The sequence below is a fragment of the Ornithorhynchus anatinus genome, chromosome 2 (assembly GCF_004115215.2).
Source record: "Ornithorhynchus anatinus isolate Pmale09 chromosome 2, mOrnAna1.pri.v4, whole genome shotgun sequence".
NCBI lineage: Eukaryota > Metazoa > Chordata > Mammalia > Monotremata > Ornithorhynchidae > Ornithorhynchus > Ornithorhynchus anatinus.
Genome location: NC_041729.1, coordinates 171,608,921 through 171,632,711, shown reverse-complemented (window position 1 = coordinate 171,632,711; position 23,791 = coordinate 171,608,921). Strand labels below are relative to the sequence as shown.

Genomic DNA, 23,791 nt, shown 5'->3' with positions numbered 1-23,791 from the left:
AATGCCATTATTATTATTATTACTATGCTGACCCAACTACTATCATATCCTGACGACTATGGCATCAGCCTCCCCACATTCTGCCCCTCCTTACTCCAGTTCTTATTTCTCTCTGATGCCCAGATCATTATTTTAAAAAAATTTGCTCCATATCTCCCTATTCCTCAAGAACCTCTAGTGGTTTCCCATCTTCCTCTCATCGTGGCTCAGTGGAAAGAACCCAAACTAGGAAATCAGATGTCATGAGTACGAATCCAGGCTCTGCCACTTGTCAGCTGTGTGACTGTGGGCAAGTCACCTCACTTCTCTGTGCCTCAGTTACCTCAGCTGTCAGCTGTAAAAGGGGGATTAACTGTGAGCCTTACATGGGACAACCTGATTACCCTGTATATACCCCAGCGCTTAGAACAGTGCTGCGCACATAGTAAGCGCTTAACAAATATCAACATTATTTTTATTATTATCATCAAATAGAAGCTCATTAACATCAGCTTTAAAGTAATAAATCAGCTCACCCCCACCTACCTAACCTCCCTGATTTTCTACTACAGCCCAGCCTGCACACTTCATTCCTCCTACACCTGCTCTCTGTATCTTGGTCTTTTCTGTCTGTCCTCAATCCTTTGTTGATATCCTCCCTCTGGCTTGGAACTCCCTCCACTGGTTGCCCTCCCTCCACTGGTTGTCCATCTACCTCCACAACAAACAGAAACTCCTCACCATTGGCTTTAAAACACTCAATCACCTTGGTCTCTCCTACCTCATCTAGCCATTCTCTTACTACAACCCAGCCTGCACATTTCACTCCTCTAATGCTAACCTTCTCATCTTACATCGATCTTGTTTATATCGCCACTGACTTCTTGCCCACATACTGCCTCTGGTTTGGGATGCCTTCCCTCCTTATATCTAACAGACAATTACTCCCCCACTTCAAAGCCTTACTGAAGGTTCATCTTCTCCAAGAGGCTTTCCCTTGCTTCTTCTCCCACTCCCTTCTGTGTCTACCTAACTTGCCCCCTTTGTTCATTGCCTTTTACAACCCCACAGTACTTATTTACATATCTGTAATGTATTTACATTAATATTTGTCTCTCCCTTTAGACTTTAAGCTCATTGTGGGCAAGGAATGTGTCTGTTTATTGTTACACTGTACTCTCCATGCAATTAGTACAGTGTTCTGCACACAGTATTTGCTCAATAAATATGATTGACTGACTGACTCCCCCTCTATAATCTGACAATCATTCTACTCACTTTCCAAGATGTATTCAAATCCCATCTCCTTCAAGAAACCTCCATTAAGCCCTCATTTCCCTCCCACTCCCTTCTGTATTGCCCTTCCACTTGAATTTGCTCCCTTTATTCACCCCACTATCAGCCCCATAGCACTCATGTCCCTATCAATCAATCAATGATATTCATTGAGTTTTTACTAGAAGGGGAGATAGACATTAATATAAATAAATAAATAATGGATATGTACTTAAGTGCTGTGGGGCTGGGAGTGGGGATGAATAAGCCAGGGCAAGTCACGACAACACAGTGGAAGAAAAGGGAAAGAGGGCTTAGTCAGGGAAGGTCTCTTCGAGGAGATCTCCCTTCAATAAGGCTCTAAATGTGGGGAAGTAATTGTCAGTTATGAGAAGAGAAGGCCAGAGGCAGGAAGTGGGCAGGGGGTTGGGGGTGCGATAGATGAGATCGACGTACAGCAAGTAGGTTGGCATTAAACGAGTGAAGTGTGCAGACTGGGTTGTAGGAGGAGACTAGCAAGGTAAGGTAGGAGGGTGCAGGGTGATTGAGTGCTTTAAAGTCGATGGTGAGGAGTTTCTGTTCGATGTGGAGGTGGATGGACAAACACTGGAGGTTCTTGAGGGGGGACACATGGACTGGATGTTTTTGTATAAAATGATCTGGGCAGCAGTGTGAAATATGGACCCAATGCAGGGAGGTCAACTAGGAGGTTGATACAGTTATCAAGGCAAGATAGGATAAGTGCTTGGATTAATGTGGTAGATGTTCAGATAGAGAGGAAAGGATGGATTTTAGCAGTTCTGTGGAGGCTGAACTGACAAGATTTCGTGATGGATTGAATATGTGGTTGAATGAGAGAGAGAGGAGTCAAGGATAATGTCAAGATTATGGGTTTGTGAAATAGGAAGGATGGTGGTTCTGTCAACAGTGATGGGGAAAGTCAGGGGAAGGGTGGTGTTTGGGTGGGAAGATAATGAGTTCGGTTTAGAACATGTTAGCCTTGAGATGCCAGTGGGACTGCAGAGAGGAAGAGAGATAAGGCAAAGAGCTGGTAGTTGAAGCCATGAGAGTGAATGAGTTCTCCAAGGGAGTGGGTATAGATGGAGAATAGAAGGGGATCCAGAACTGAACCTTGAAGGACCCCCACAGTAAGGGAGTGGGAGGCAGAGGAGGAGTCCACAAAAAAGACTCAGAATGAGCAGCCAGAGAGATGAGGAGAACTGGGAGACGACAGTGTCTGTGAAGCCAAGGTTGGATAATGTTTCCAGGAGAAGGAAGTGGTCTGCAGAGCTGAAGGCAGCTTAGAGGCTGAGGAGGATCAAGATGGAGTAGAGGCCATTGGCCCCTCTCAGGGTCACATCTGGAGAGTTTTCAGTACTCTACCAGTCTCAACTACAGAAGGGAGAGTCAAGCAGAGGCAAACCGATTCCATTCCTAGCTTGGGCAGTGGCTAGTGAGTTGAAGGCAACCTGCTACAAGTCAAAACTCCCCTGTGCTGGGCAGAAGCCACATGGGAAAGACTCGAGGGTGGAGACTCAGGTTTACTGTGCTGAAGGAGAGAGTGGGAGGCCACTTTAGTATTTTTACCCAGAAAACTCTATGGATACACTACCAGAATGATTACAGATGGAAGTGGGGCATTCTGGGAGAGATGTGTCTATGGTGTCGCTATGGGTTGGAGACAACTCGATAGGATAAGGCAAGGCAAGAGGCCATTGGATTGGCAAGGAGATCATTTGTGACTTTTGAGGAGGTGGTTTCTGTGGAATGAAGGGGACAGAAGCCAGATTGGAGGGGGTTTGGGGAAGCAGCGTGGCTCAGTGGAAAGAGCCTGGGCTTGGGAGTCAGAGGTCATGGGTTCGACTCCCAGCTCTGCCACTTGTCAGCTGTGTGACTGTGGACAAGTCACCTAACTTCTCTGTGCCTCAGTTACCTCATCTGTAAAATGGGGATTAACTGTGAGCTTCACGTGGGACAACCTGATTACCCTGTATCTACCCCAGCCCTTAGAACAGTGCTCTGCACATAGTAAGCGCTTAACAAATACCAACATTATTATTAAGGATAGAATTGGAAAGAGGGGAACTGGAGACGGCAGATGTAAGCAACTTGCTCAAGGAGTTTGAAGAGGAACGGTTGGAGGGAGATGGGGTATGTGGCATGAAGGGAGGGTTTTTTTAGGATAGGGAGACATGAATACGTTTGAAAGCAGTGGGGAATAAGTCACTGGACAGCAAGCAGTTGGAGATAGTGGTCAGAGAAAGAAGAAGGACCACCCGCCGGCCCCGCTGCAGAAACATCAAGGTGTTGAATAGCAAACGGTGGCTGGTCGTGGTCAGCAGACCTCTTTCCCAGGTTAGGGAGTGAGGGGGTTAGCAGCTCTGAATTCTGTAGTGGCCCCTCCAACCCCCAGGAAGATGTGACATTGCTGCTAAGGCTCACCTGTAGTGGGTGTTGTTGGCCGGCTCCTGGCCTGGCAGGATGTGGCCCCCCTGGACATGGAGGTTGATGTGGTCCAGAGGTGCTGACAGGTTCCTCCACTGCCCCCTTGCTCCCACCTCAGATCCCTAGGATGGAGAAGTTTGACCCAGTGTCAAGAAAGATAAGGGACAAACAGACAGGGCTGAGGCCAGTCCTGCCTCCAGGCCTCTCATGAGAGAAGAGCAGCCAACAGCTCCATCCATGAGTGTGACATGGCCAGCCTGTGAACCGAGGCAGGTTCAGGGCCTCTAGTGCCCCAGGAAAAGACGGGGTGACAGGTTGGTGCTGCCACTACTTACTGACGGTCAGACTGAAGGAGATGGACTGAGCATCCAGGCCCTTGAGAGGCCAGGGCCGAGGGGGTGGTTGGAATGACTGCTATGGTAGGAGCCTTAGTGCCCAGGGAAGACAACACCTGGAGAAGGAGGCCAACAAGGGAGGAGGAGGCCAATGTTTTGGGGAGATAGTCAAGATCTGGGATAGAAGGGAAGGTCTGGAGGAGGAGAAGGAAGAGGCCAAGGCCTGAGGAAAGAGGCCAAAGCCTTGGGGAGAAATTCAGTATCTGGGGAGGAGACCAGGATCTGAGGGTGGAGGCCAAGTTTGGGAGAGGAGTTTTCTGAAATGAGTGGGGGCAGCGACTACTCGGCCAGGATTAGGATAGGGCAACAGAGGCTGAGCAGTGGAGTCCAGTCCTACCACAGACTCAGTTGCTCCTACTCCCCTCCAATTCACATCCTCTGTTTCAGAGAACCAGAGCTGGGAGAGCCAGGGGTCCCTGCCCTGGCTGATGGGAGCTCTGCCTGTTCTGGAAAGCCAGAGGCCAGGGAGACCACAAAGGCCCAGCAATCCTGGAAGCTTGAAAAGCCGAGTTTTGGGGAGACCCTGAATTCTCAGCCCCAGAAGACTGCCGACTCCTCACCGTGAGCAAATCGAACCAGCGTGCATCGGGAAAGTAGGCATTGACCTCCAAGGTGTCCTAAAATTGAAGAAACATAACATATCTTGAGACTCAGATCCCATTTCAGTTTGGCTCCCGGTCGTTTGTGGGAGGAGGGAGTTTTGTCACTCACTTTCTGCAGGACGGGGCTGACTAAGATAGCCGGCCCCAGCAGGAACTGTGCATCAATAAGCCAGGTGGCGTTGTCCTCAGGGAACCTGCAAGCATGCGGTTATTGGTGCTTGAGCAATTGTAGCTATCCCCATGGGACTTCCAGGGGAGTCATTCAACACACATATTTAGCCAACCACCAAATCCTGTCTGTTCAACCTTCACAATATCGTCCTACCTGTATTCCCTTTTACTTAGAGTGCGAGCTCCATTTGGGATCTGATAAGCTTGTATCTTCCCCAGTGCTTAGTATAGTGTTTGGCATATAGTAAGCCCTTAAATAGTATCACAATTGTTATCCAAACTGCAACCACATCAATACCAGCACGCATTCTATCCCACCTTGATTACTGCGTCAGCCTTCTTGCTGACCTCCCTGTCTCCTATCTCTGCCCACTCCATTCCGTACTTCAGTCCGCTGACCGGATCATTTTTCTACAAAAATGTTCAGTCCCTGATTCCCACTCCTCAATAATAATAAATAATAATAATTATGGTATTTGTTAGGCGCTTACTATACGCCAGGGTACAAAGCTCTGGGGTGGATACAAATAAAATGAATTGTCCTTGTCCCACTTGGGGCTAACAATCTTAATCCTCATTTTACAGATGAGGTAACTGAAGCACAGAGAAGTGAAGTAACTTGCCAAAGGTCACACAGCAGACAAGTGAGAAGCAGCGTGGCTCAGTGGAAAGAGCCCGGGCTTGGGAGTCAGAGGTCATGGGTTCGAATCCTGGCTCTGCCACTTGTCAGCTGTGTGACTATGGGCATGTCACTTCACTTCTCTGAGCCTTAGTTACCTCATCTGTGAAATGGGGATTAACTGTGAGCCTCACGTGGGATAACCTGATTACCCTGTATCTACCCCAGTGCTTAGAACAGTGCTCTGCACATAGTAAGCGCTTAACAAATACCAACATTATTATTATTATTATTATTATTAAGTGGCAGAGCTGGGATTAGAATACTGATCTTCTGACTCGCAGGCCCGTGCTCTAGCCACTAAGTCATGCCACTTCTAGTAGTCCCCTCTCCACTTCTCCATCAGATAGAAACTCCTTACCACCTGCTTAAAAACATTCAGTCACCTTGTCCTCTTCTACCTTACCTCACTGCTTTCCTACTACAACCTGACCCACACATTTTGCTCCTCTAATGGCCACCTACTCACTGTACCTAGATCTCGTCTATCTCAATGCTAATCTCTTGCCTATGTCCTGCCTTTGGACTGGAACACTCTCCCTCTTCATATGTGACAGATGATCAGTCTCCCCACTTTCAAAGTCTTATTACGATCACATCTCCTCCAAGAGGCCTGCCTTGACTAGGCCCTCATTACCTCTTGTCCCATTGCCTTCCTGGTTACCTTTGCACCTGGATCTGCACACTTTATTCAGCCTTCCTCCAGCCTCACAGCACTTAAGTACATATTCATAATTCATTTATTTATTTTAATGTCTGTCTTCTCCTCTAGACTGTAAGCTTGTGGTGGGCAGGGAATGTGTCTACCAACTCTTTAATATTATAATCACCCAAGCAGTTAGTACAGTGTTCTGCACACATTAAGCACTTAATAAATAAAACTGATCGATTGATTGAGTCCTGGACTGTGGTTTGAAGGGGCTAAGACCTGTGGGCAGTCCTGAGGACCACTCGTGGGGAGGGTATGGGAGGAAAGGCAAGGGCACAGGAGAGTGGGCAGGAGCACAGGGGCCTGTGATACACACTCATGGAGCAGCGGGCGGACGACGGTGCTGCCGTTCACGTGGGCATCATGCATAAGCGTGTACAGGTAGGGCAGCAGGGCGTATCTGATGTTGAGCACTTTCCTGGAGAGATCCTCGAAGGTCTTGTTCCAGGCTACCGGGTCTTGTCTCTGAGGGGACAAGGGGAGCACAGGGCTCAGACCATCCTGGATGCAGAGACCTGCCAGGGAAGATGAGGCAGGAAGACCAGTCCCACCCCAAAGAGAAGAGAATGAGACTGAAATGGACCACATCCAGCAGACAATCAGAGGACTGGCCCCGGCTCTGACGCTCCAAACCCAGGGGTCTGTTCTCAGGTGGATGTGAGGAGCAGCATATGACTCCAGGGAGGGGCTTTGTGGGAGGGCAGAAGAGGGGAGGCAGAGCCCAGCTGCGGGTCTGGGAGAGAAAGCTGGTGGGAGGGCGAGAGTGCCCCACCTTGGTCCCGTTGCTGTTGTGGTTGCGGGAGAAGGGGTAGAAGGCCCCTAGCTGCATCCAGCGGGCACACATCTCATAGTCTGCTTCTTTGAAGAACCCGCAGATGTCCGCTCCCGTCTGCAAATGACATGGACAGCAGGAATCAGGGCTGAGTGGGCATTACCGGACCCTGCACTGGGTGCAGGGGGCATAAAACTCTTATGTGAGAAGAGGATGGGCTTACATAGGGGATCCCGAAGAGGCTGAACTCCATCATGCCTGAAATGAGAACACATAGCTAACTCAGACCTTGCTCCTGAGGGTCTTCATCGGCTGGGAAGAGTCATCCACATCTGATGGACAGGGTTGAATACCCAGCCCCAGTTCAGCCCCAACCTGGCCATGGCCCAGCCCCAGCTATTACACTTGGGAATGCCATTGCACTTGGGAACCAGAGGCACATTAACGAGACCCGACGCAGCCACCCTCCCGAGCACGATTCCCTTCTGTGCACTCCCAACACTGAAACGGAGCTGCCTGACCCTGGGCACAGCCACAGCCACTGCCTTCCCTATGGACAGGGCCCACGCACCAATGATGGACTTCCCCAGCTGGTCCCATGCTGCTGTATTTTTCCCCAGCCAGTGACCGCCCCAGCGTCCCGCTGAGGGGAATGTCGAGCGGCTGATGACCAGGGCCCGCTGCCCCGTTGCCTCCTGGATGGCGCTGAACCGGGAGGAGAAACCAGAAAGAACAAGTTAGTCCCACTCGGAGTGGAGAGTTCAGATGGGGATTCCACCTAGAATCAATGAGTGTTGCTGGGACAGGTGGGGGAGAATCTAAGCTGGTGCATGGAGAGGGGGCCCAAAAGGAGCAGGGGCTTTTGGATGGATGAATGGATGGTGGGGGCTCTCCCTGCGGGGCTCAGGACTCCAGAAGGAGGATTCCAACAGGTCATGGGGACTTGGACAAATAGCTGGGTTCCAGTGGGCAATGGAGATACTTACTCATAGGTGGGTTTCATCTGGGACCACCCGTACAGGTTGTGCACATCATAGTGCCGCACTGGGGAGCCGTCGGCCAGGAACTGCTGACTCTCCATGCACAGGGTCTTGCTGCTCAGACCCTGCTCTTGGGAAGCAAGGTCTGGGGGATGGACGGAGATAGTCAGTGACCCCACAAACCCCGGTATGTCCCCAGCTCACGGAGAGTCCATCTGCCCACCGACCAATCAATCAGTCAATGGTATTTATTGAGCATTTACTATGTGCACAGTACTTTACTAAGTGCTGGGGTGGATACAAGCAAGTTGGGTTGGACACAGTCCCTGTCCTATGTGGGGCTCACAGTCTCGATCCCCATTTTACAGATGAAGTAACTGAGGGACATAGAAGTGAAGTGACTTGCCCAAGGTCACACAGCAGACAATGGCGGAGCTGGGATTAGAACCCATGACCTTCTGACTCCCAGGCCCGGGTTCTATCCACTACACCATGGACACATTCTACCTGCCCATAACAAGCTCACATGATCATTCTCCCCACTTTCAAAGTCTTATTAAAAGCACATCTCCTCCAAGAGGCCTTCCTCCACTAGGCCTTCATTACCTCTTGTCCCTACACCATAGACACATTCTACCTGCCCATAACAAGCTCACAGTTTGTTAATAATAAAATCATAAAAATAATAGTATTTGTTAAGCGCTTACTATGTGACAGGGACTGTACTACATGCTGGGGTAGATGCAGTGTAATTGGGTTTGACACAGTCCCTGTCACACATAGGGCTCACAGTCTTAATCCCCATTTTACAGATGAGGTGACTGAGGCACAGAGAAGTTAAATGACTCGCCCGAGGTCACACATCAGATGTGGCAGAGCCAGGATTAGAACCAGGTCCTTCTGACTCCCAGGCTCGCTCTGTATTCACTAGTCCAGACTAGTGGAAGACAGATTTTAGTTTGAATAAATAAGTAATTTGTAATATGTAATTTAAAAATATGTACATAAGGGGCTTGGGGGTAAGGAGAAGGTCAAATGTCCAAAGGTTAAAGATCTAAGTGCACAGATGATGCAGAAAGGAGAGCAAACCAGGGAAAAGAGGGCTTAACTGGGCAAGGCCTGTTGGAGGCCTCTTGTAGTTATGTACATATCGGTAATTTTAATTATTTATATTAATGTCTGTCTCTCCCTCTGAACTGTAAGCTCATTTGGACGGTGAAGGTGAATGTTATATTGTACTCTCCCAAGCACTAAGTACAGTGTTCTGCAAACATTAAGCGCTCTAAAGACAACTGACTGACTGACAGACAGAATATGTGTCCTTCATAACGTTTTGAAGTAGGAGAGAGTGGTGGTCTACTTGGAGGGAAAGGGAGTTCCGGGCTAGGGGAAGGATTTGGGAAAAAGGTTTCATGGTGAGATAGAAGCAGTGTGAACTAGTGGAAAGAACACAGGCCTGAGAGCCAGCTCTTTCAATTGCTTGCTTTGTAACGTTGGGCAAGTCACTTCTTAAATTCTCTGTGCCTCAATTTCCTCAACTGTAAAATGGGGATAGCTGTTCTCCCTCCTATTTTGACTGTGCGGGACAGGGAGTGTGTCCAACCTAATTCATTTGTACCTTCCCCAGTACTAAGAACAGTGTTTGGCCCAAAGAGCTTAACAAATACTATAAGAAATAGACAAGATTGGGGCACAGTGAGTAAGTCGGTGCTAGAAGAGCAAATGTACGGGCTGGGCTGTGGGAACTAGGATGGGGAGAACTGATTGAGCGCTTCAAAGCTGATGGTAAGGGGTTTCTGTTTGATGTGGAGGAGGATGGGGTGCCACTGGAGGTTGTTAAGGAGTAAGGAGACATGAATTGAATGGCACTTTAGAAAAATGATCCAGGCAGCAGAGTGAAATATGGACTGGAGTTGGGAGAAACTGGAGGCCAGGAGGTCAGGGAGGAGGAAGATGTAGTAGTCAAGGCACAACAGGATAAGTGCTTGGATCAGCAGAGTACCAGTTTGGATGAAGAGGAAAGGGTGGATTTTAGTGATGTAATGAAGGCAGAACTGACAGGGTTTGGTGCCAGACTGAATATGTGGGTGGAATGAAAGAAATGAGTTGAGGAAAATGCCAAGGTTAAGGGCTTGTACAATAGCGAGGATGGTGGTAATGTCTACAGTGAAGGGAAAGAAAGAGGTGTGACAGGGTTTGGATGGGTAGAGATGTCCTGAAGGTAGGAAGAAATGGGAGCTTTCAGGGAAGAGAGAGAGGTCAGGGCTGGAGATGTAGATTTGGAAATCATCGGCATTAGAAATGGTAATTGACATGGGAGCAAATGAGTTCTCCAGGAGAGTGGGTGTAGAGGGAGAGTGGAAGGGAACCTAGAATCGAGCCTTGAGGGGCCCCAAGTCTCAAAGGGCTGGAGGCAGAGGAGGAGCCGGCAAATGAGAAGCAGTGGTCAGAGAGATAGAAGGAGAAACAAAAGAGGTCAGGATCAGTGAAACCGAAATGGGGTAAAGTGGCCTGGGTGACTGCCATTCATTCATTCATTTGGTCAGTCATATTTATTAAACACTTACTGTATACAAAACATTGTACTAAGCGCTTGGGAGAGTACAATACAACAACAAACAAATTCCCTGCCCACAGCGAGCCCACAGTTTAGAGGGGGAGACAGACATTAGCAAAAATAAATAAATAAATAAATAAATACATAAATAAATAAATAAATAAATAAATAAATAAATAAATAAATAAATAAATTACAGATTTACACATATGTGCTATTGGGCTGGGAAGGAGGATGAATGAAGGGAGCAAGTCAGGGCAACACTGAAGGGTGTGGCAGAAGAAAAGTGGAGAATTTAGACAGGGAAAACTTCTTGGAGGAGATGTGCCTTCAAAAAGACTTTCAAGTTGGGGAGGGCAATTATCTGCCTGATATGAGGAGGGAAGGCATTCCAGACAGAGGCAGGATGTGGGTGAGAGGTCAGCGGCAAGATAGATGAGATCGAGGGACAGTGAGAAAGTTAGCATTGGGGGAATGAAGTGTGCAGGTTGGGTTGTAGTAGGAGAGTAGTGAGGTGAGAGATAGGAAGGAACAAGGTGATTGAGTGCTTTAAAGCCAATGGCAAGGAGTTTTTCTTTGATTCAGAGGTGGATGGGCAACCACTGGAGTTTCTTGAGGAGTGGGGAAACGTGATCTGAACGTTTTTGAAGGAAAATGATCCGGGTAGCAGAGTGGAGTAGGGACTGGAGTGGGGAGAGACGGGAGGCAGGGATGTCAGCCAGGAAGCTGATACAATAATCCAGGCAGGATAGGATAGAGCTTAATGTATTAATATGGTAGTAGTTTGGATGAAGAGGAAAGGGTGGATTTTAGTGATGTTGTAAAGGTAGAACTGACAGGATTTAGTGATGGCTTGAATATGTGGTTGGGAGGGACCACGCAGGTGAGTGGAGACTTCATCCTCAACCCTGGGGTATAGATACCCTAGCCGGGACTCTTCCTTCCATGGATCGGGAACGGGATCCCCAACCTCTGGGGGCCCCGGGCACTTCAAGCCCCTCAGAGGATCCCCAGGCAGATGAGCCGGATCCTTACGTGGCCTATATGGCGGGTGGTTCAGGTCGTAGTTTGGGCAGCCTCCAACAGCTCCATTGACAAAGTTGGCTGGCTCATTCATGTCCTGGAAATAATAATAATAATAATGTTGGTATTTGTTAAGCGCTTACTATGTGCAGAGCACTGTTCTAAGTGCTGGGGTAAACACAGGGGAATCAGGTTGGCCCACGTGGGGCTCACAGTCTTAATCCCCATTTTACAGATGAGGGAACTGAGGCACAGAGAAGTTAAGTGACTTGCCCACAGTCACACAGCTGACAAGTAGCAGAGCTGGGATTCTAACTCATGAGTCCTGACTCCAAAGCCCATGCTCTTTCCACTGCGCCACGCTGCTTCTCAAGAGAAGTTGGTGCCCTGAGACCTGAGCACCCAGACTCTGACACCAAAGAAGAGAGATCTCTTGACCTCCCCATGGACATGGAAAGAGTAACAGAGGTGTTTAGAGGAATCTGTCCAGGAAGATTTCGAGGAATCCTGGGTAATTAGACCCCAAGGGGAGAAAGATGTTGAGTAATTGCAATCCCTGGTGAGAGAGGCATAATGGGTAATAGTACCCAAGAGCGAGAGACAAGATGGGTAACTACCACTAGGCAGAAGGGACACATTGGGTAACGTTGCCCATGGAAGGAAAGCATGCTGGGAAATTTTCCTCTCTGGAGAAAGCATATTAACTCAAACACACACCAACAACTACGCCCAAAGAGAGGGACCCACAAGCACACACAAATGCACAAGCACACTTACAATCCACAATCCATCAAACTTGAGGCTCTTGTGGGGCTCCCGCGAGTTTGTGTGCAGTTCCAGGATTTCTCTTTTCCACCAGGTGGCTGTTGAGTTGCGGAAAAAGTCCGGGAAGGCCACGTGAGCCCGGTACAGCTGCAAAGAGACATAGGAACGGTCAGAACCGGGGCCCGTTGGGCTCACAAGCAGCTGGGATTCTGCCCCTTCAGCTGGTTCGGAACTGCCGGGCCCCCGAACATAGATCCTTCCAGGAGCACCAGGGAAGGGGGCGGTGATGAAGGTGAATCCACTGAGGGAGCAGTCCTGCCCATGCCCCGTGCCGACTGGCTGGACACATTGAGGGAAGTGACCCAGAGCCCTCAGCTCTCCCATGGCACCAGAGCCCACTGACTGCAGGCCCATCATCCCTGCCCACTGTCCACTACCTGACCTCTGACCCCTGCCCAATGACTCCTGACAGCCAACCTCTCACCCTACCCCAACCCAACAACCACTGCCTGCTGATCCCTCACCCCTGTCCAATGACCCCTGACTCGGCCCCTCACCCCTTCCCAATAACAACTGACACCCCCCACACCCGGCCCCAATAACACTTGTCCAGTGTCTTGGCTACTGACCAGGATATGGTCTCAATCACAGTTACCTCCACTTGGGTCTCCAAGTCAAGGGAATTATTGATCACGATGTTAGGATAAACTGGCCACACCTGGAGTGAGGGGAGAGAGAGGAAACTTTCATGTTGGAATCTAAACCTGCCACTGTTTCCTGAGAAACAGAGCAATCTGCAATCAGGTCCTTAACAGGAAAGATCACTGACTCCTGTTATATCCCCAACCTTCCCTCATGCCATCCCTCTCTCTTTCATCCTTCCATTTGGCCATAGTTTGTGGCACCCCCTCCCACTCCATATATCTCTTTCTCCACATTCACAAGGATCCCAGTTTCCATAGTCAGAACTGGCCTGTTTTGGAGGAGGGAAATTCTACACTCTAGTTTCTGGTCATCGTCATCTAGCCAAGCTGGATTTCCATCTGTCCTCTGGCTGGACATCTTCTCCCAGTCCAGTGGAGTTCCCACCCTCGCTTCTGGCTTGTACCTTTCCCCAGACGATGTCACCGCTGGACGGCCACTGGATGAAGACGTCATCCTGCTTCCCCCGGGTGAACGCGGGATATGGCTTCGTCTCGTTGCCTGAGATAGCGGGATCCTGGGATTGGAGGGGAGGGTCTGAGATCAGGCCCACCCTGGGTGGGGCTCCGGCAAGGCTAGGCCTTGTCTTCCCCAGTCACAGCCACTCACCAGGATAAGGACAACTCTCATTCCTGCCGCTTTCATGCTGTTGATTAAGGCGGGAAAGCCAGCAAAGTCGGGGCTGAGTGTGAAGTCCAGCTGTCGCTCCATGTAATCAATATCTGAGTACTGCACGTCCTGTTCCGGTGGAGGGAGACAGACTCTCATACTTGAGGCCTGACAGCCCAGCCCACCAGACCAGCCCCACACACCAGTCCACTCCCCGACCCTTGATATCCCATCTCCACCCTGGACCCCCGCAGGGGCAGAACCGACCATATTATGATCAGCATCCACTCTTACTCCCCTCAAAGTCCTACTGAGAGCCCACCTCCTCCAGGAGGCCTTCCCAGACTGAGCTCCCTTTTCCTCTGCTCCTCCTCCCCTCCCCATTGTTCCTACTCCCTCTGCTCTACCCCCTTCCCCACCCCACAGCACTTGTGTATATATTACATATTTATTATCCTATTCATTTTATTAATGAAGTGCATATATCTATAATTCTATTTATCTATTTCGATGCTATTGACGCCTACTTTTTTTGTTTTGTTGTCTGTCTCCCCTTTCTAGACTGTGAGCCCATTGTTGGGCAGGGACTGTCTCTATCTGTTGCCGAATTGCACTTTCCAAGTGTTTAGTACAGTGCTCTACACACAGTAAGTGCTCAATAACTACTATTGAATGAATGAAAGAAAGAAAAGCTTGTCATCACTGGATGCAGGTAAGAGCAGTTGAGGACAAAGCAATGTGTGTATGTATGGGTGTATGTGTGTACCTGCATGTATATGTGTATGTGTGCATGTATGCACTGCAGTGTCCTGTCGTGGGACTAACAACCAGGGTACAGAGATAGAAAACCAGCCAGAGAGAGAAAGCACCCGCAGCCCCAGGTCACATACGTAGGGGATCTCTGCCTTCACCATTGCGTCGTAGAGGTCTGCGATCTCCGAGTCATTCTGGTATCCATAGCGACTCAGCTGGAAGCCCAGAGCCCAGTATGGTGGCATCGCTGGCCGTCCAATCAACTAGGAGCAGGAACGGGGAGCATGTTACCCACAAGCTCCTTGGGGAGGACGGTTTCGGGGACTGGATGGCAGCACTGTCAAAATGACAGCGGTGACATGAAACATACCGCGGTGTACTGCTGTGTCACCAGTTCCGGCGTTGGGCCCAGGACCACAAAGAAGTCCAGAATCCCCCCAGTCGTGCGATAGGTCAGCGCCGGCGTCGGCTGGAGTGTGACATCTGGGATTCAGAACAAGATGGAATCAAGTTTGAGCATTTGTGAGAAACAGGCCCTGGCCCGTGTCTGGGAGCAGAGAGCATGCGTACCCATCGCGTTGCTGTTGAGCAGAAGAACGCCGTGGGCCAGACCTCCTTTCTCCAGGCACATGTAGTACGGGTGGAAACCATAGGAATTCAGGTTGTCCTAGAAGGGCAGGAGGGGAAATTCAGTTCCCGCTGGGAAACATTTGCCAATGGCCTGGGCCTCCCCCACGGGTCAGAGGGGGGCCTGACAGCTCGGGGAACAGAATTTGCATGGGCACAGCTCAGTCCAATAACCTCTCCCACTCTGCCTCTGACAGGTTCCGACCACAACCACCTGACTCATCACCTCCCCAGCACCACCGTTCCTTGAACTCAATACTCACCCACTTCAGCAACTTTGAATTCTAGGCCCACTTGGACTATCCCAAGCCAGCTCACCTCTCCTGGCCTCCCTCCCATCTCTCCCATCCCTCAGTGCAAACATATCTCACCCTTCAAATCCAACCACTCCACCATCCTGAGCATACCTTCCTCACATCTCTTGGCCACTCCTGCATCTCCAACCCCAACCCGGTATGTACATATCTGTAATTCTATTTATTTGTATTGATGTTCATCTCCCCAACTCTAGACTGTAAGCTTGTTGTGAGCAGGGAATGTCATTGTTTATTGTTGTACTTTCCCAAGCGCTTAGTACGGTCATCCGCACACAGTAAGTGCTCAATAAATATTATTGAATGAATGATTGAACAGCATCAAGCAAAAGGTTCTTCACCGTCTGACCCCATCCTACCTAGTCCCCTCTCTTCACCTGCACTGTAGTCCCCAACTCACTCTCTTTAGCCTCCTAAACCAACCTTCTGGCTGCATCTCGCCTCCCACCTCTGTTATCTCATGAACCCTATTCCTCCAGGTTGGTACTCCCCTCCCACTTGACATGAGACAGACACCAGCTCTCTCCACATTCAAATCCCCCCTAAAATCCTGCCTCATCCAGTGAGCTTTCATAATGAGCGTCCCAGCACCCTGATCCAAAATCATCCCTTCAGACAACTCTAGAACTCGACCTTATTCACACTCTCCTCTGCACTCACTTAGGTACGGGGGCTTTATTTACTTATTTTTCCCTCTCTAGCTGAAAATGTTTGTCTCCCCAATTCAAGTGTATGCTCTTTGTGGGCAGGGTTTGTATCACCTTAGTCCCAGAATGCTGTGGGACCCCCATTGAGCTTGGCCTGAACATGCTCCAGCCTGGATGTAGGGAACCCTGGCTAAGCTCGAAATGGCCCTGTTCTGGGAAATTTCTGTGCTTTACTAAAATTGTGCAGCTAAAATTGTCAGCTTAACAATTAATTCCCAGCTCTCTCCACTGTTGCCCAAGACAAGGAGCAGAGGCCACTTGTCTGCTGTGCGACCTTGGGCAAGTGACTTAACTTCTCTGGTCCTCAGTTCCCTCATCTGGAAAATAGGGATTAAGACTGTGAGCCCTCTGTGGAACAGGGACTGTGTCCAACCCAATTTCCTTGTATCTATCCCACTGCGTAAAGTGCCTGGCACACAGTAAGAGTTTAACAAACTACAATTATCATTATTATTAATATAATTCTTGTGTGTACACCAAGCCATCACCAGAAGGTCACTGGGATGCCTGAACTGGGAGGACAGTTTCCTGTTTCTCTCCAGCTCAGACCAGACGTCATGGAGGTTGCGTGGGGGTAGGCTGAGGCGTGTCTTGGATTTAACATTCCCAACCCATTGGGTTGGGGGGCGACCAGCCTCACCTGAGGGGGCTGGTCCCTGGCAAACATCCCCCACGTGTTCCAGGTGACATTTCTGACGAAGGTGCTGTGCTCCGACTCTCCGAAACCATAGATGTAGCGGGAGGGGAGGTGGGTGGAGATCTGGATGAACTTATCTTCAAATGTAAAAGTGGGGAGCTGAGAATTCCAGCTGCAACACAAGAGCAGAGCCAGTGTTGAACAGAGCCTGGGGGACCAAGGAATGGCAGGGACATCCGGAGGAAGGGGTTGGTGGGGTCAAGCAGGAGGTAGTGAGAACAGTATTTCAAAAGCCAGGGCTGGACTAGTTCCATCAGGGTACTGACACCTCTACTATCACCATCAGCAGGGCCTCGCTGCTCCCCTGTGACTACCAGTAGGGCCATGACAGTACCCCTTCTACCACCCACAGACCCCTGAAAGCCCCTCTGCTACCCCTGGAAGGGCCCTGGAAGCCCACCTACTATCAGGGGCAGGGCCCTGGTAGCTCTTCTACATTTACCTGCAGAGTCCTGGAAAACAGGAACTAGGATAGTTAGAGTTGTGAGGACCAGAAGCTTAACTCACTTCCAACTTCCAGGATTATTCTCCTAGTGTTGATGCACCATGCTGTTCTCATTTAGGGGACCCTGTTGTCCAGGGGTTGGTTCCAAGGGGTGAAGGGGAAGCTCTCAGGGACAGGAGGGCAATGAGCATGATAAATATGAACATGTGATGACAGAGGTTAATTAATCAATCCATCAATTAATGGTATTTACTTAGTGCTTACCATGTGCAGAGCACTGTACTAAGCACTTGGAAGAGGACAATATAACAGAATTAGTAGACACGTTCCCTGCCTATGATGAGTTTATGGTCTAAATGGGGAGACAGAGTTGTTTTCCCAGTCATTCACCCAACTGTTGCCTGCATGGCATTGATCCTGGCCCATGCTTTAGGACATGGCTTCCTCACCCTGACACAGCAGCTGAGATGACCCTGACCCCAATTTCTGAATGGGCGATGGCTGTAGGCAGATAAATTTGCAGTGTAATGACCGGCAGTCATTATTCTGATTTTCAACACTTACCAGTCAGTCTGTCAGTCAAATTTATGGAGTGCTTACTGTGAGCAGAGCACTATACTAAGTGCTTGGGAGGGTACAATACACCAGTATAACAGACACATTCCCTGTCACAATTTTCTTCCCATTTACTGTACTGTAATGTTCTCTCCCAAGCCCCAGGACAGTGTACAGCACTCAAGAAGTGTTCAATAAATACCATTGATTGACTGATTGATTGACAGTTATACTTTGGGTCCAAAGATAAAACTGCTGACATTTTCAATGAAAGGGGCTGAAAATATTGATCTTTGATTGGCAGTGACTTCCCCATGACTCAGTGCTTTTTCCTGGTCAGGACTCTTTATTGGTTCCCCGAGAACAAAGCATCAAGACAGAGAGAGAAAGACAGCTAAGCGAAGCCTAATTTCCCAAAGGAGCTCACCTCCTCCAAGAGGCCTTCCCAGTCTGAGCGTCCCCTTTTCCCTCTGCTGCCTCTCTATCCCCCCTTCATCTCCCCTCAGCTAAGCCCCCTTCCCCCCCCCCCTTCCCTCTGCTCCTCCCCTTCTCCCTTCCCCTCCCCTCAGCACCGGGCTCGTCAGCTCAATTGTATATATTTTCATTACCCTATTTATTTTGTTAATGAGATGTTCATCCCCTTGATTCTATTTATTACTATTGTTTTAATGAGATGTACGTCCCCTTGATTCTATTTATTGCTATTGCTTTTGTCTGTCTGTCTCCCCTGATTAGACCGTAAGCCCGTCAATGGGCAGGAACTGTCTCTATCTGTTGCCGATTTGTACAATCCAAGCGCTTAGTACAGTGCTCTGCACACAGTAAGTGTTCAATAAATACTATTAAATGAATGAATGAATGAATGAATAAAGTGTAATGATGTCTCAAAATCAAAAAACTGCTTAAAATGATATATGCATACCAAAAAACTGACTGAAGACAATGATTAATATAGCTTAATAATAATAATAATAATGTTGGTATTTGTTAAGCGCTTACTATGTGCTGAGCACTGTTCTAAGTGCTGGGGTAGATACAGGGTAATCAGGTTGTCCCACGTGAGGCTCACAGTCTTAATCCCCATTTTACAGATGAGGTAACTGAGGCACAGAGAAGTTAAGTGACTTGCCCACAGTCACACAGCTGGCATGTGGCAGAGCCGGGATTCGAACCCATCATCTCTGACTCCCAAACCCAGGCTCTTTCCACGGAGCCATGCTGCTTCTCTACTTACAAGTATGCACAAGTACACTGACAAGTATGCACAGCAAAATAAATGTGTTCCAAAAATGAAGAATTTGAATGAGATTCTTTTTGGTGTTCATATGTAAATGCATTTTCAAAGAAGTTCTTACCATCTGCTTTAAGGCACTTAATCAGCTCTTCTCCTCCTACCTTATCATACTGCTCTTCTACTACAACCCAGCCAACACACTTTGCTCCTGTAACGCCATCCTACTCACTGGACTTGAATCTCGTCTGTCTTGCTGCCGACCCCTTGCTCACATCCTCCCTCCACCCTGGAACTTCCTTCCCCTGCATTTATGACAGAACAACCTTATTAAAATCTTATCTCTTCTGAGAGGCCATCCCTAACTATACCCTCATTTTCCTTATTCAGCCTCCCTGTGATGCCTGTATCCCTTAAGTACTTGATAATCAGGGCACCCTCAGCCTCCAGCACATAGGTATACACCCTTATATTTTCCCATTTCTACTATTTGGCATTTATTTTAATGCGTATCTTCCCATCTAGACTGTAAGCTCTTTGTAGGTAGGAATCGTGTCTACCAACCCTATCGTACTGGACTCTCCCAAGCATTTAGTGCAGTGCTCTTTGCACAGTAAACACGTCGTAAATACCACTGATTGTGTGGCTTAGTGGACAGAGCCCAGGCTTGGGAGTCAGAGGTCATGGGTTCTAATCCTGCCTCCTCCACTTGTCAGCTGTGTGACTTTGAGCAAGTCACTTCACTTCTCTGGGCCTCAGTTTCCTCAAATGGAAAATGGGGATTAAGACTGTGAGCCCTATGTCCCAAGGTGACTCTGGGGTACTGACCATCTCAAGGTCAAATGCTATCTCGTGACCTCCTGAGCCAGTAGGCGGAACTTGGAAGTGAGGGTGGGACACTGCCCCCAGAACCGAAACTGCCAGATTGACAGCCCAAAATGGGAATACAGAATACAAACTGGGAATTCAAATTAGGAATGGAGGACGGGGGAGGGCAGAGATTGGATAAACTGAGGTCAGAAATTGGAATGGCCTAAGGGCACAGGTGATAAATACCTGCCGCCTCTAACCTTCTGTGCAGAGGAACTGGACTTGCAGCAGCTGGCTGCAGGTAGCCTCTGTTCAGATCATGAGAAGGCCGCTCTGCCTGCACCAAGTGAGGAGCCGTGGGATGGGTGTGTCCCCCGTCCTGCTGAGTGCTCGTGGGGTTGGAAGCCAGACGCTTCACCATGGGTATGACCATTTAAATGGATTTGATGTCTAAGTGGGTGCCTCCCCAGTGGGATGTGAATATGGTGGGCGCTAGCCGCCTCACCAAGTGCAAGTAGCACATAAGTGGATTTGATGCCTAAGTGGGTGCCTCCCCAGTGGGACGTGAACAGGGTGGGAGCTAGCTGCCTCACCAAGTGCGAGTAACCATAAGTGGGTAACGCATAACTGGGTTTAACGCATAAGTGTATGTAACTCATAAGTGTATGTAACTCAGTGTTTAACGCATAAGTGTATTTAACACAAAGGTGGATTCCTCCTGGGTGGGGCGTGCACATGGTGGGAGCCAGCCGCCTCACCACGTTGTGACTAAATCATAAGTGGGCTCGGGTGTCCGGCCACACGCAAGTAACATACCAGTGTACTCCTCCCGTTAGGGAAGCTTTAACACCATAGTTCTCCCAGAAGGGAAGGCCGATTTGTCGCGTCTAAATAATTAATTCAATTTGCCCTGTGGAATAAATTCTATACAAAACTCAGGTTTCCCATCCCCGGCCTCTCTCTCTGTCTCTCGCCGCACCGATTCCAAAAGAACCTGTCTCTGGGCGACGGGTGACAAGACCCCCATGGGACAACCTAAGAACCTTGTATCTACCCCAGCACTTAGAACAGTGCTCGGCATATAGTACATGCCTAACAAATACCATCATCATCATCATCATCATCACTGATTGATTCAAAAGGTTATTTTTCTTACCTCATGCAGCAAAAAGACACCTTAGGATAATAAAAATTCTATTACGTGTCCTGAATAGGTGTCATATAATTCCCTTTCGGGAATACATAGCTAAATAGAGAATTCTCTTACCTCAGCAGCACGTAGAACAAAGGCTCAATCAATAAACCAATTGATGGGTTTTATGAGTGTTTCCTGTGAGCACTCAATAGAGTTTGTACACATGTTCCCTGTCTACAATGGTGGACAACAAAGAAGAAAACCAAATTAAGAATGCCAGAGCTGACTAAGCTCTTTGTAGGCAGGGACCATGTCTCTCATACTGTACTCTTCCATGCACTTAAACACTCAATAAACATGATTGACTGATTGATGGTAAAAAAAAAAGCCTGAGGCAATGCAGTACTTCATCTGAAAACTGGGAGTCAATTGCCAAGGACAGAGCAGCGAGATACATAGCGCACTGCCATCAAGATCAGAGCAGGTCTTCTGGAGCAAAAGCTTGGAAGGAACAAGAGACAGGAGGAGAACATAGCACCCATTAAGCAAAACAACACAACAAGGGATAGCCTGTGCGGGAGTGTACTATTTTTCCTGGACTGTGGGTCCCCATGATTCTTACAGGGGTTCTCAGCCCTAAAATCAAACAGAAATAGGTTCTGGAATCACTTAAGGAGCACCCTGCCCACTGCTAACTTCTCCTAGATCCAAGGCTCTCCATTTCTTCCCTCCTCATGTCAGACAGGATTTGAGAGTCCTTGTCTAGTGAACCCCAAATCCCTGAAATCTAGATTACTGCCAACACACCTTGCAGTCAAGCCCAGGAGTCTCCCAAAAGGCTAGGTGATCACTGGAATAATTAATTGTGGTATTTGTTAAGCAAGTACTATGTGCCAGGCACTGAACTAGGTGCTGGGGAGCATACACGTAAATCAGGTTGGACACAGTCCCTGTCCCACATAAGGCTCACAGTCTCAAACCCCATTTTACAGATGAGGTAACTATGGCACAGGGAATTGAAGTGGCTTGCCCAAGGTCACACAGCAGACAAGTGGTGGAGCTGGGATTAGAGCCCATGACATAGTGGATGGAGAGTGGGCCTTGGAGTCAGAAGGTCATGGGTTCTAATTCTGGATCCACCACTTGTCTGCTGTGTGACCTTGGGCAGATCAGTTAGCTTCTCTGTGCCTCAGAGACCTCATCTGTAAAATGGTGATTGAGACTGTGAGCCCCTCATGGGACAAGGGACTATGTTCAACCTGATTTGCTTGTATACACTCCAGTGCTAAGTACAACGCCTGGCACATAGTAAGAGCTTAACAAATGCCATTATCATTATTTATTATTATGTCCTTCTGACATCCAGGTCCATACTCTATCCACTACGCCATGCTGCTTCTCTACCAAGCTAGCCTACCAGTCTCCTCCCGGGGCTGGCTATAAGAAACTAGCTAACAGACGACTCTAAACCTTTGCTTCAAAAATCAATCAACTGTACTTATTGAGCACTTACTGTACACTAAGCACTTAGGAGAGTGCAATATAACAGAATTATGGGTGAGGGTCTCCCTTCCCACACTCCCTGAGACCACTACATCCTTCCCAATCCCTCCTTCTAAAGAGGGAATCTCGTGTTTTCCTCTTCCCTCTGGTGCAGGTGTGTACAATGTAGCCAGGTCTGGGGGTCACCCATCAGGCTCGACAACCTCATACACACCCATTCATTAAGGTATTTGTTCGAGCACACACTATGTGCCAAGCACTGTAATAAGTTCTGGGGTGAATATAACATAATCAGGACTGACACAGTCCCTGTTCCACGTGGGTCTTAGAGTCTATGTAGAAGGGAGACCAGGCACTGAATTCCCACTTTACAGATGAGGAAACTGAGGCACAATGAAGCTAAATGACTTGCCCAAGTTCACACAGCAGATAAGTGGTGGATCCGGGATTGGGACCTAAATCCTTGGATTCCCAGGTATGTGAATTTCACTGTTAGTGACTTCTTCCTAGTTTTAGAGGGACAGTTTTCTTTCACTTTACATATTCCAAATGGAAAGGAGCTTTAGTCACTTTATTCATAACAGTCAAATTACTCCAAAAGGAGGGAAAGGGAAATAGTACTGAAGCCAAGATAAACTCTGCAATGTGGCCTAGAAGTGAGAAAGCGCATTGTGCAAAGCCAGCGTACTGATATTAAAATGGAAGTTAGAAGTCATTTCATCAAAGAAAAGGGAAGTAAGTTAGGGTCTCTGAGGGTTAAATGGGAGAGGGGATGCATGGTGGTGACCTGGGTGGACAAGGATTGACAAGGGGGTACAGGGTGGAGTTGTGGTGAATTCAGGGTGTGGTCAAAGAAAGCTTCCTTCTACCCCCTTCTAAACCTTCTGCTCACTCCCCAGAATGGACCCGGTTTGGTCATTACGTCCCCCCTCTAGGCCTCCTGCTAACTGCCCTGGGTGGACGTGGGCCTTCAGCCTCAATGGATCAGATAAAAACCCAGAGATCACCACTGCCCAGGGCACACCAGCAGACGCAGCCCCGCCCATCCAGACGCAAAGGTGAAAACCCCGTTCTTTCATCACTCAGCTCAGAGGGTGCGTACATCACTGTGCCTGTGCTTCTGCGTTTGATGAGGATCCCAAATGGGTTGGTGGTGACAGTGGCGTCGTACAGTCTGTCCTCCATGGATCTGTGCGGGGAACTGGGGAGGTTCAGGGGCACGGGCACTTCATACCGCTTTTTCTGGGGGTCATAGACCTGAGAAGAAACAGGAGGAGGAGGAGGAGCAGGAAGAGAGCAAGTCAGCTTTTGGAGTGGATCAGTAGGAAGAAGGATGTGATTGAGGTCACAC

The 23,791-nt window shown here is 48.7% G+C and overlaps 1 protein-coding gene across 1 annotated transcript in view; it reads right to left on the bottom strand.

Annotated features, from left to right (window-relative positions):
- Window positions 1–23,791, bottom strand: part of LOC107546901 (maltase-glucoamylase, intestinal-like) — an 83,320-nt gene that overhangs the window by 12,228 nt on the left and 47,301 nt on the right. The window contains exons 24-41 of the mRNA XM_039914777.1: window positions 23,543–23,697; window positions 16,705–16,873; window positions 14,987–15,083; window positions 14,787–14,899; window positions 14,554–14,679; window positions 13,664–13,792; window positions 13,461–13,571; window positions 13,008–13,070; window positions 12,365–12,499; window positions 11,600–11,684; window positions 8,014–8,152; window positions 7,599–7,732; window positions 7,251–7,285; window positions 7,028–7,144; window positions 6,572–6,720; window positions 4,806–4,890; window positions 4,655–4,711; window positions 3,697–3,821 (exon numbers count right to left, since the gene is read on the bottom strand). Coding sequence (XP_039770711.1) covers window positions 3,697–3,821; window positions 4,655–4,711; window positions 4,806–4,890; window positions 6,572–6,720; window positions 7,028–7,144; window positions 7,251–7,285; window positions 7,599–7,732; window positions 8,014–8,152; window positions 11,600–11,684; window positions 12,365–12,499; window positions 13,008–13,070; window positions 13,461–13,571; window positions 13,664–13,792; window positions 14,554–14,679; window positions 14,787–14,899; window positions 14,987–15,083; window positions 16,705–16,873; window positions 23,543–23,697 — 2,024 coding nt within the window. The remainder of the gene's footprint in view (window positions 1–3,696; window positions 3,822–4,654; window positions 4,712–4,805; window positions 4,891–6,571; window positions 6,721–7,027; window positions 7,145–7,250; window positions 7,286–7,598; window positions 7,733–8,013; window positions 8,153–11,599; window positions 11,685–12,364; window positions 12,500–13,007; window positions 13,071–13,460; window positions 13,572–13,663; window positions 13,793–14,553; window positions 14,680–14,786; window positions 14,900–14,986; window positions 15,084–16,704; window positions 16,874–23,542; window positions 23,698–23,791) is intronic.